The following is a 12,604-nucleotide window of genomic DNA, read 5'->3' as shown; positions in this document are numbered from 1 at the left end:
AGAGACTTTTGTTTAATGAGTCATTCTTGCCTAGAAAAGTTTCTCTCCTGTGTTTTAGGATTTTAGACTGAGACCATCTTTTGAAAGTATTCTCTGCATTTTATTCTATTGTTTATGTAAATCCTTCCTTTATATTTATTTTGCGTGAGTTTTGTCTGCATGTATGTATGTGCATGTGTGCTGCATGCATGCCTGTGGCCCTTGGATGTAAGAAGGTTTCAGACCTTTTGGAACAGAGTTGTAGGCTGCCATGTGGTTGCTGGGAACCAAACCCAGATCCCCTGCAAGAGAAGTGCTCTTAACCACTGTGCCATCTCTCCAGTCCTGTCCCCCGTTTGTTTTGATTTTTTTTCCGAGTACTCGCTCTGTAGACCAGGCTGACCTGGAACTCAAGAGATCTACTTGCCTCTGCCTCCCAAGTGCTGGAATTAAAGATGTGTGCCACCATACCTGGGCCTGTCTCTTTCTTCATTTACTCTTCCCAATAATCTTATAGAAAAGAATTATCATTATCCTCTTTTTATAGGTCAGAAAATTGAGGTTCATGAAGGAAAATAGCTTGCCTGAGGTACTCAGCTAGTAATAGAATGGGAATTCTAATAAAGCCAGCTAGTTCTGAAGACCTACTCTGACCAGACTGCTGTGTGGCCTCTCAGTAATCCATAGTGACTAATGTACCTCAGTTGCTATTGTTAACTTATTTAGCTTGTCTTCTGTAGAAGCTTGGCAGCTAGTAGGAGGTAAATAGTCATATTATCGGATTGATCAAAATAATTTCCCAAGAGTTTGATCTATTAGGCAGAAGAAAGAAATTAGAAGTTCTTAGGTAGGAAAAAAAAACATGAGAAGAAAGATCCTTCTGAAAAACCCATTTTCTCATATTAGAACAGTCTAGAAAGAAACAAAAGGAAAAAATGGTGTAGAAAGTAATTGGACTGGTACAAAATGAAGGAGTAATCTCTAAGCTTGGTTGGCGGAATTGTCAAGGAGATAGAAGCATTTGCGTTTGTGCCTACTGTTTGCTTTTCTGAGCTATTCTGTGCCCCCCATATGTATGATATTAAACTTATAAGTCTATTATTAATTTTAATATTACCATGACAGGCATTGTGCCCTTTGTAAATTAGGCATATGAGAAATTTCTGAATCGATGAGTGCTGAACAATGAATAAATCATTAGAGATAAATGTAGAAAGAAATATGTAAAGCCACTTGAGTGAATGAGTTCATGAAAATATTCGGAATGTGTATGTGTAGTTTTTAATTTTTTCTATTTATGTTTATAGAGGTATGATAGTATAGTTTGTTGCTGTTCTTCATTTAAACTAAAATGTTTAAAACAGGATCAAAATTTCCTTAACTAGTAATTACAAGAAATAAATTAATGTGATCTATTTAATTAATGTATAAGTTCTAGTGTTGAGATTCTAACTAGCTTCCTCTTTCTGGGCATATAGCAAAAAGCATCACAAAGTCCACAGAAACAGCAACCCCCTGGAGATGGTGAGGTAAGGCCATATAATTACTTTTTCTTGGAATTTATTATTTTTGCAATGGAAATGAATGTTTGGCATATGATTATCACATGTTTAAATGATCAAAAAATACTCGTTTTGGCTGGTGTGGTGACACATGCCCATAATTCCATCATTAGTATAGCAGAGGCAGGAGGCCAAAGAATTCAAGACTAGCTAGGCTACATAGTGAATTTTGGGCTAGCCTGAACTATGTAGAGAAATTCCCATCTCAAACCAACCTGCTTCCCAAAATTGTCTTTTTCCCCCACCACAAAATTCTACATACGGCCAGGTGGTGGTGGCAGCACAGTCCTTTAATCCCAACACTTGGGTGGCAGAGGAAAGCAGATCTCTGTGAGGTCGAAGTCAGCCTGGCCTACAGAGTGGATGTCAGGACAGGCTCCAAAGATACACAGAGAAGCCCTGCCTGGAAAAACCAAAAACTAAATAAAATTCTACGTAGGAAGGAAAATAAGGTACAGGATAAGGAAGGAGGTTATGAGAACATACAGGTTAGGGCTGCCTAGACAACCATCTAGAGATTACAGCCCCTCCCTCACCTGCAGCCTGAGTCATCCTTTGTGGTGCCTCAGTGCTTATCTCCGTGTTATAACTCATGAATGTTAGTTCTGGGTCAGCCCATACAGTTCATTACACATAAATACTCAAACCTAACTGCTTAACTGTTTAAATTTTTGTGCCTAATTTGGTCTGCTAAAATGAAGATCATTAAATGAATGTTATTTTAGTATAGCCGACTTTCGTACTGAGCAGGTTCCGTTATTTTTACCTCCTTTATTTTCAATTTATGACTATTGATTTATTTGACTTTGTAAAGTACAGTATTTGAAAACTTAACATAAGGTGGGCAGGGTGACTCAGCAAGTAGGGCTCTTTCTGCCGAGCCTGATGACCGTCTGAGTTTAATTCTCCAGAGCCAGTGAGTAGAAGATGGCAACTGACTCTTCAGTGTCCTCTGACCTTCACGTGTGTGTGTGCCGTGGCACACTCACTCACACACTCACACACACACACTCACACATACACACACACTCGCTCTCTCTCTCTCTCTCTAAGTAAACACATGTAACACCTAATGTGAAGCTTTTTTGTAATAGCACATGGTTTTTCAAGCACAGTTCTTAGTAACTATTTTGATTTACTTTTATATAAATACTTTGTATGTAGGTATGAGACCTTAAAGAGTCATTCATATATTTTCAGTTGTCCTTTTTTCACAGAGTGATAATTATACAAACTTTTAACAACCAAAGTTTGATGAACTTAATACATTTTTTTACTTCAACCTTTCTGTTTTTGTTTCTCTTTTCTTTTTTTTTCCCCCTGCTCTTGTTTGAGATGATGCTCCAAGTAGCCTGGTTAGGATTCAAACTCACCATGAAAGGTGATGAATTTGAATTCTTGCTCCTCCTGTCCCCACTTCCCAAGTGTTTCCTGCCAGTATACCAGCTAACACATTCCCTTACTTGTCTGAGAAAGGCAATGAAAAGATGCCTTGACTGGAAATCATAATTCTTAGGTCTACTTTTAATTTGTTATTGGTTTACAAAATGTCCACAGATTTCCTTATGCTATAGCTGCATCAGTACCTCAGTATTCTCTTCTATGAGCAGAGTCAGCCCCATGCCTGAGCTTGGGGTGTGTAGGCAGTAAGGTCTCATTTGAAGTTGCAAAAGGGCTCTAGGAGGAAGTCAGGACTCAAAATGAACTTACTGACTATGATGGTTCATGAACTACAGGTGATGCATGTGGTCCTGTGTGTCAGCATCTTTGGAAATATGCCTTCATATGTTGCTTTCCTGTGTATGTATTTGTGAAATGTGTCACTTGTGTACATCGTTTGTTTTTGACATTGCTTCATTTTCTTCACCTTCCCAGTGTCCCTTCCCATCCAGAAGGTCTCAGCACACTGATGATAGTGCCTTGTTAGTGGTAAGAGAATGTGCACAATGGAGTTCATGTTGTTTCCAGCTGTTGTGCTTTCCCTCAGAATTGATGTAAATACCATAAAACATGATGGGTACCATCACTAAATGCTTTACAGATAACCAGAACTGCCTCTTTCCATTAACTTTGTGATCTTTCCAGTGCTTACCAAGGGAAAAATCTGCATTGAGAACCTTACTTGCTTTATATGTGATAAGACATAATGTCATAATTAGTTTTAATGCCTTTTCTAATTTTGAGGGCATCTTGTTAACCATTAATTGGGCTCATGAATCACCCCTGTGTGTTAAATGGAGTCCCGCACTCCATGACACTAATTATGTGTGGCAACCCATTTATCGTGTATTTGTTTTTTGTTATTTTCATTTTTACAGAATGTCCTTCTACCCCCTTGCAGTATCACACATGCACACTGGCACTAGAAAAACCCACTGGTTGTAGAAGTGGGGACAAAAACTTTATCTACAAGCTTAAAGTTTAAATACTTACATTTGAAGATTGTTCTTCCATGCTCATTTTTAAGTCAGGAATTCATTAACTGATGGTTTTAAATACTGCTCTACTTAATTGCCTGCTGCTTCACCCACCTGCAGTGACTGGAACATGAAGGCTTCATTTCAAGAATTCTAACCATTTACAAAATTGCTTTTCCCATCATGTTTTATGATTTTATTTTATAGTAAAACTTCCATGTCTATAGCACCTCCTCTCTTAAGTGCTAGAAACTGCCATCGTGTGTGCTGTGCAAATTAAAGGCGTCGATGTAAAGGTCTTCACAGTGTAACTTGCATTGTTGCTCACATTTCTCTGTATTCTGCCATCTTCGTTTCTGTTAAGATGGATAAAGTACATGTTAAGTAAGCAGTCTTAAAAGTGACCCTGATGATGAGTCTCTGGAGTATTAGCAGAAATTAACTGCCACAAGGAGTGAAAACAATTTATAATGAGGGTCTCTGATGCTACTCCCCCGCCCCCTTCAGTTCTCACAGCCACCTTATTAAGGAACTCCCTGCTACTGATTTAGTGAGGCAGAGATTTCCTTACCCAGGTGTGGCTTGTCCAAGGTTTCGAGCTGCTAAATCCAGACCTGGATTGAAATCTACATCAGACTAATCCAAGGCCTGTAGTAAATACCCATGCTGGATTGCCCTTCATGCTAAAGCTGAAGGCATGACAGGAAGCCAAGGAGGAGATTTAATAGCACATAGAGTAAGTGATAAAACTCTGAGTGTCCAGACACTTTTGTCAAAGAAAAAGTAAAATTTGGAAAAAAGTAGCAAAATGCCCTTAGCATGAAGTCTGAAATAGCTGTTAGCCATTGTCAAAACAAAATCTTACATTTTGGCTGTTGGCCTGATTTCCTGAATTAGATGGCCTTGAAAACAAGTACTTTTGGGTGTTGTAATGTGCTTCAGTATTTCCAGCTCTTAAGAGGCTGGGCATAGCAAGAGTTTTGCCTCAAGTTCAAGGCCATCATGGACTGCAAGCCTAGTTCAAAGCATGCTTGGACTGTGTGACAAGGTCCTCAAAAACACCCAAATAGATTTTTTTATAAAAGCAAAGTTTACACTTTTTTATATGATAAACAGCATCATGCCAGGTGGTGGTGGTAGACGCCTTTAATCCCAGCACTCGGAAGGCAAACAGGTGGATCTCTGAGTTCAAGACCAGCCACTACAGGACAGGCTCAAAGCTACACAGAGAAACCCTGTCTCAAAAGTACAAAAAACAAAACAAAAGCTGGCAGTGGTATTCTGGCTACTCTGTCTCTATCCTTATCTCTGGGCTCACTCTAAATCATCATCATCATCTCCTTCTTCTCCTTCTTCTTCGTCTTCTTCTTCTTTTTTCTTCTTTCTTCTTTCTTCTTCCTTTTCTTCAAATCTGAAAAGTCCTGTTCTCAGATCTTTGTAATGCTATTCTCTCTGCATGGACTGCTTTCTTCTCTACCTACACTCTTTGATTGATCCGTACTCGTTCATCAAGGATCTGCTTAAGCATCCCATCTTTGAAATGACTTTTATGGGGCCAGAGAGATAATTCAGCAGTTAAGAGCACTTGCTGCTCTGCAGATGACTCCAGTTCGGTTCCCAGCACCCACATGGTGGTGGCTCACAACTGTATGGGACTCCACTGCCAAAAGATGTGATGCCCTCTTCTGATCTCCAGCAGGCATCAGGCAGGCACATGGTACATATGGTAGACACACATACATTAAGGCAAAACACTCATAAATCATTATAGAGAGAGAGTTGGCGAGGTACTGTGATCATGAAGAGATGTCTTAGTGGGTAAAATACTTGCCTTGCATGCGTAAAGACCTGTGTATTATTTCAGCACCCTCTTTAAAAAGCCTGGTATGGTGGTGCACACTTGTAATTGTAGTACTAAGGCCATGCCGGTGGATCCCTGGGATTTGCTGACCAACTAGCCTGGCCTATTTGATAAAGCACTTGTGCAAGGGTGAGGACCTGAGTTGGAGTCACTGGGACCCATGTAACACTGGATACCCCTGTGCTGCTGTAGTGAGACTGAATGCAGACAAACTCTCTGTAACCTGATTATGCAGCAGCTGATGACACTTCACCATCCTTGAAATTCTGGACATTTGGAGTTTCACAGATGCAGAGATGAAATGTGGAGTCATCTTTACGGTGTGAAACAGAGCCCTAATGTCCTGCCTCTTCTCCAGTACAACTTGGATTAATGTTGAAAAATATTTTGATTTATTCCAGACCTGCTTCTTTAAAATTGGATTCTCTGATGGTATTTATTTCCCCTTTTATAGAACAATAGAAGACACATTAGTTTCAAAGCTATTTTGCTAAAATGATAGATGTCTTAAGTTTTATTTCCATGTGAAATAGTTTTTTATTAAGAAATTCCTCTTTTTTATTACAAGATGTCTCTATGAGAAACATGAGTTCTGAAACATTTCTTTGTCTTCATATTTTCTGTGATTTATTAGCAGCTATAAAACTAGAATAATGCTTCTTAATTCTAGATTAATGTGGTCTGAGCTCATAAGAGTATTCTGAATTGTATAGGTGGAAAAATTCTGCTGTGTATTGATTACATGATGCAGTTTTTCTGCAGCTTTTCTCTGTCGGCCCTATTAGTATCTTAGTAAACAGTTTAAATTTGTTGATGGCCTTTCCTCTGGTCATTTTACTGCTTGACTTTGCCTGCCTGGCATTTGCTAACTTAGATGCTGCCTTCTGTTTCTTCCTCGTTTGAAATCTAGTCGCTGTCAGGCATGGATCGAGTAAGCTGCGTGGACACCCTGCCTCATTCTTCTGCCTTCACACCTCTCAAGGTATCTCTTAGTGCACTAATGCACCAGGAAATTCCAGGAGTGGGGCAGGGGGTGTACAAGGGGGACTTACATCAGGGGATTGGAGTAACAGCAAGGCAGACTCAGGGATCTCCTGAAATACTTCCCTAAGGTTAGGGAAGTATTAGCCCTAGTTTCACCTGTCTTGGCAAGTTTTACAGTGCCAAAGCTAGTCAGAACCAGCATCAACCATTTACATGCAGACTCCATGTGAAAGGTCACTCTGACTTTGTGCTGGAGGTTATTTGCTTCGGTTAATACAGACTGTCAAATTAATTCTGTCACCTAATACACAATTAAAATAATTTGTCTTCACTCTGCACAAGTGTATTTGCCAAAAACCTCTATAGCAGTGTTTCTCAACTTGTGGGTTTTGACCCCTTTAGTAGTTGAATGACCCTTTCACAGAGGTTGCATATCAGATATACAGATATATATACAAATATAATCAGATTTACATTATGATTCATAAAGTAGCAAAATTGCCATCATGAAGTAGTAACAAAAATAAGTTTATGGGTGGGGGTCACAATAACATAAGGAACTATATTAAAGGATTGCAGTGTTAGGAAGGCTGAGAACTGCTGCTATATAGGAAAGACTAACCAATGGTGACCTCTGGGCCACCTGTGTTTGTGTATTAGTTACTTTTCTCATGCCTATGACAAAATATCTGACAAAAATAACTTAAGGGAGAAGCACTTCTTTTGCCTTGTGATTTCAGTCCATAATCATGGATGGAAGATGTGGTGGACGTCACAGTAGTGAGAGTGTGTGAAGGAGCTACCTCGTGTCTTAGCAATAGGATTGGAAAGAGGACTGGAAACAGGACCAGGTTAGAACCCTCACATAAGTGGAACCTGTTCCGATTATGAAAAGCCCTGTCTCCCTCCTTAGAACTCTATTTTGGTAGCATTATCATTTACCCAATAGCAGAATGTTTAATCCAATTAGCAAAATCAACACCATCATTCCAGTAGTGATTCCTCTGTGCACAGTAAATGTTGATAAAGCAGATTTGATAAAACAGATTTTAAAAGCTTTCCAGAACTGGATGGTGGTGGCACACACCTTTAATCCTAGTATTTGGGAGACAGAGGGGTCTCTTGAAGTCAAGACCAGCTTGGTCTCCAGAATCAGTTCCAGGACAGCCAGGGAAACCCTGTCTCAACAAACAAATGAGCAAACAACCACAAAAAGTTTTCTAGAAAGTGTGTCTATGTATCTATGCATCTGTAGCACATCCTCCCTCCAGGCTAGATGGTCTAGTAGCTGAAAAGAGTCTTCCTGCTGATGATGTAGGAGATGAGGAGAAGGAGGACTAGCCGTGCCAGGGTACTGCCCACAGCAGTAAGAATCAGCATGTAGTTTCCACCTTGCACACATTCTTCCACAGACCCGAAGCTGTCAGTTTCAACTGTGAAAGCCTAGACTTGAATGCTGAAGACATCAAGGGAAATGCGTTGGTTTCATAGATGTGTTCCACAGTGTTGCACTTCTGTGTTCTTGGTAGTAGCCTTCAATGCTATCCATGAACTGTCAGCCATGCTTAATGTGGGCTCTTTGGCATCAGGAAGAGTCGTGTGCAGCTGGATTCCTCACAGAAAAAACAAGCTAGAACTTGGATTCTTCCCAGGCTGAAATTCCAGGACATCCTTCCCCATCTACACTTTCAGGGCCATCATACCAACATGCATCTCCCACTAGATCTCATTTGGTTTGATGTTGAATGCTCTGGTTACCAAGTAGGTAATGGCCAGCTGCAGAGCCATAGTTGCCGAAGGCAGATTCCATTGTCACCAGCACAGAAGGATTTGTGGGCACATGAGGTGGCAAGGAGCTGGACTGTACAGTGGTTACAGAAGTGAACATTTCTTTTTTAATTAGCTGAACATTGTTTCCTTTTTGCAGATAAACTTTATATCCATTTAGTTACTGCTCCATTTTTACACTTTTGTCAATGAATTCAAAATGTTAGGACTTGAGCCAGTATGGTGGCACACTCCTTTAATCCTAGTAGTCTGGAGGCAGAGGCAGGCAGATCTCCATAAATTTGAAGGCAGCCTGGTCTATGTAGAGTTCCAAGAAAGTCAGGATTATATAGAAAGCTCCTGCCACATAAAACCAAAAAGAAAATGTTTGTACCCAAATATTCTTGAAAATACGTGTCATTTTCTATATGTGCGTGCATGCGTGTGTGGTGTTGTGGATTGAACCCAGAACATGTTATATAAGCCATCTACCACTAAACCACACCCCAGCAATTATCTATCATGTTTTAAATATATTTTTAACAGAATTTAAGAAATGGTCATTACACTTTAAGATTGCATTTTACTCTCTAAAGAAAAAATTGTACTCTGGGCGTTGGTGGCGCACACCTTTAATCCCAGCACTCGGGAGGCAGAGGCAGCCCGGTCTACAGAGCAGGTTCCAGGACAGCCTCCAAAACAATATAGAGAAACCCTATCTCGAAAAGAAAAAGAAAAAAGAAAAATTTGTACTTAGGAAACTATATTAGCTCTCACTCTCCAGTTTGCACTGTGAGTCTTCCTGCTGCTCCATTGCCCAGTCATTTGCAGATTGCAATGGAAGAAGAAATTGCCGCCCCTCGCCATTGACAATGGCTCAGGCATGTGCAAAGCTGGCCTTGCTGACAACGACGCCCCCAGAGCCATGTTCCCTTCCATCGTCAGGCACCCCCCCAACCCCCGCACCAGGGCATCATGATGGGCCAGAAGGACTCGTATGAGGGTGACAAGGCTCAGAGCAACAGAGGTATCCTGACCCTGAAGTATCCCATCGAGCACGGCATTGTCACTGACTGGGATGATGTGGAGAAGATCTGGCACCACACCTTCTACAATGAACTGCGTGTGGTCCCTAAGGAGCACCTGGTGCTTCTGACTGAGGCCTCCCTGACCCCCAAAGCTAACAGAGAAGATGACACAGATGATTTTTGAAACCTTCAATACCCCAGCCATGTACATGGCCATTCAGGTGGTGCTGTCCCTGTATGCATCCGGGTGCACAACTGGCATTGTCATGGACTCTGGTGACAGGGTGACACATACAGTGCCCATCTACGAGGGCTGTGCCCACGCCATCTTGCATCTGGACCTGGCTGGCTGGGACCTGACAGACTACCTCATGAAGATCCTGCCTTAGAGAAGCTACGGCTTCACCACCACGGCTGAGCAGGAAATTGTGCATGACATTAAGGAGAAGCTGTGCTATGTTGCCCTGGATTTTGAGCAGGAAATGGCTACTGCTGCATCCTCCTCCTCCTTGGAGAAGAGCTATGAGCTGCCTGATGGGCAGGTGATCACCATCAGCAATGAGCGCTTCCAGTGTCCAGAGGCGCCTTGCCAATCCTCCTTCTTGGGCATGGAGTCCTGTGGCATCCATCAGGAAATGTGGCGTGGACATACGCAAGGACCTGTATGCCAACACAGTGCTGTCTGATGGCACCACCATGTACCCAGTCATTGCTGACAGGATGCAGAAGGAGATCATAGCTCTGGCTCCCAGCACCATGAAGATTAGAATCATTGCTCCCCTGAGCGCAAGTACTCAGTCTGGATTGGCGGCTCCATTCTGGCCTCACTGCCCACCTTCCAGCAGATGTGAATCAGCAAGCAGCAGTATGACGAGTTAGGCCCATCCGTCGTGCATCACAAATGCTTCTAGATGGACTGAGCAAGTGCCAGGCTGTCGCACCTGTTGTGTAGCCTGCATCCGAGAATGTAGCGAGGTGGTCGGGATAGATGACACAGAGACTGGTCGGTTTCTTTAAGAAAACTTTATGCTTCCCAAGTCAGCTTAGGAGGAGTCTCCCCAAGAAAAAAACGCTTCCCTTTTTAAGGACTTCTGCCATCCATCTACATACAATTCTCCAACAACTCTCCCAGACTTCTCACCCTCCTGGCTGGTGGTTTAATCTCCGGCCCCAGAATCGGGGGAGAAACAGCAGGGGGAACAGGAAGAAGCATCTAGCCGTAGGGGGTGTCAAAGTCATGGTGTTTCAGTGAGCGAGCCCTTAACTGAGCCCTATCAAGAGCTTTATAGCACTAAATTGTTTTCAGTAAACATTATCTCACAGCTGTCTGCTCCCAGGCCTAAGGGGAAGTGGATCTCTGTTCAAGGTCTGGTGTCCCCACACCAGGCATCTGCTGATTCTGAAGTATCAATTGCCCTGGCAATTGTACACACCTCATGCTAGCCTCATGAAACTGGAATAAGCCTTTGAAAAGATATTTGTTCTTGAAGCTTGTATCCAGTGTCAGCACTAGATGGTAGAACTTGTTGCTGATTTTTGACTTTGTATTCAAGTTAACTGTTCCCTTGGTGAATGTTTAAAACCCTGTGCATATCTTGATTTAGTCCTTAGTCATGTGGCTCGGTCACTTGGTGCCTGGGGAGAACACCCTGTGGAAGAGAAATCCCCAGCCTGGTGGATCTGTGAGCACCGTGCAGTGATCTGTACAGAGTATTAACCAACAGGATTTCTCAAGGCTGGCAAGGGTTCCTGAACCAGTTACCACTTCTGTCTTGCCGGTCTAACAGGGTGGGAAAGTCTGAGCCTTAGGACCTAGTTTCCGTCCTGGTGTTTTCCCTCCTGACCACCGTGGGTTGTTACTTGCCTTGAGTTGGGAACGTTTGCATTGACACCTGTAAATATATTCATCCTTTTAATTTATATAAGGTTTTTTTGTACTCAGTTCTTTAAGAAATGACAAATTTTGGTTTTCTACTGTTCAGTGAGAACATTATAGGCCCCAGCAACATTGTGTTAAGAAAAATAAAAGTACAGCAGTTAAGAAAGAAAGGAAGGAAGAAGAAAGAATGAATGAGTGAATGAGTATTAGAGCTGGGAGATGGTGGCGCATGCTTTTAATCCCAGCACTCAGGAGGCAGTGACAGCCAGATCTCAGTGAGTTTGAGGCCAACCTGGTCTACAAAGTGAGTTTCAGGACAGCCAGGACTGCTACCCAGAGAAACCTTGTCTTGGAAAAAAAACAAGAGCAACAACAAAACCTATATTAGAGGGGCTGGAGAGATGGTTCAGTGGTTAAGAGCACTGGCTGCTCTTCCAGAAGACCAGGATTCAATTCCCAGCACCCACAGGGCAGCTCACAACTATTGTAACTCCAGTTCCAGGGGATCTGATACCTTCACACAGACATGTATGCAGGCAAAACACATAATGCACATAAAATAAATAAACTTTTAAAAAACAAACCTATATTAGAAAGTAAGGTTTCTCTTTCTGGTGTATTTCTCAATAGCCATTTTTGCTTTAGGATGGTCCTTTCCCACATTGTTTGGAGAAGTCAGATCTTTAGAGAATGCATTACATAAACACAACTAAGCAAAAGAATTGCCTTTTTTAAAAAAAGTAGAAAATCTATCAATTTCACTAAACTTTCATTTCTAGACTTGGTTTTGAGGGGAAAGATGCATAGCTTTCTTAGTATTCCCGAAGTTACTAAAATGTCAAAACTGTACTTTCTTGGGTAGTAACTGTTGATATTGTCTGTTTCTCCACAGAGTGATGACAGAGTTAATGTCACCTCAAGCTTTCCTGCAGCAGAGACAGGTAATAGACACAAAAGTGCTGTATCTAATGGGTTTTTGGGGGGGGAAGGAAGGAGGGGGGACAGTCTTGTTATATAATCGAGGCTAGCCAGAACTCATGGTTGTCCTGCCGTCCTCCCAAGTACTAGGATTACTTCAGGCACCTGTCACCAGGCTTACCACACCACAGTTATTCTTTACCAGGATT

General features: G+C 41.9%; 1 protein-coding gene and 1 pseudogene across 6 annotated transcripts in view; both read left to right on the top strand.

The window, feature by feature from the left end:
- Positions 1-12,604, top strand: part of Lrch3 (leucine rich repeats and calponin homology domain containing 3) — a 100,504-nt gene that overhangs the window by 68,907 nt on the left and 18,993 nt on the right. For 4 of the 6 annotated variants that reach the window (XM_005071547.4, XM_005071546.4, XM_021228036.2 and 1 more), the window contains exons 13-16: positions 1,458-1,508; positions 3,417-3,470; positions 6,730-6,801; positions 12,370-12,418. In XM_005071547.4, the coding sequence (XP_005071604.1) occupies positions 1,458-1,508; positions 3,417-3,470; positions 6,730-6,801; positions 12,370-12,418 (226 nt within the window). The remainder of the gene's footprint in view (positions 1-1,457; positions 1,509-3,416; positions 3,471-6,729; positions 6,802-12,369; positions 12,419-12,604) is intronic. The other 2 variants (XM_040750893.1, XM_021228035.2) reach the window with 1 other exon arrangement.
- On the top strand, positions 7,350-10,620 carry LOC101831485 (annotated as a pseudogene).

The sequence above is a fragment of the Mesocricetus auratus genome, unplaced genomic scaffold, assembly GCF_017639785.1.
Source record: "Mesocricetus auratus isolate SY011 unplaced genomic scaffold, BCM_Maur_2.0 Super-Scaffold_100008, whole genome shotgun sequence".
NCBI classification, from domain to species: domain Eukaryota; kingdom Metazoa; phylum Chordata; class Mammalia; order Rodentia; family Cricetidae; genus Mesocricetus; species Mesocricetus auratus.
The sequence above is the reverse complement of the archived record's forward strand: the minus strand, read 5'-3'. Positions and strand labels throughout refer to the sequence as shown.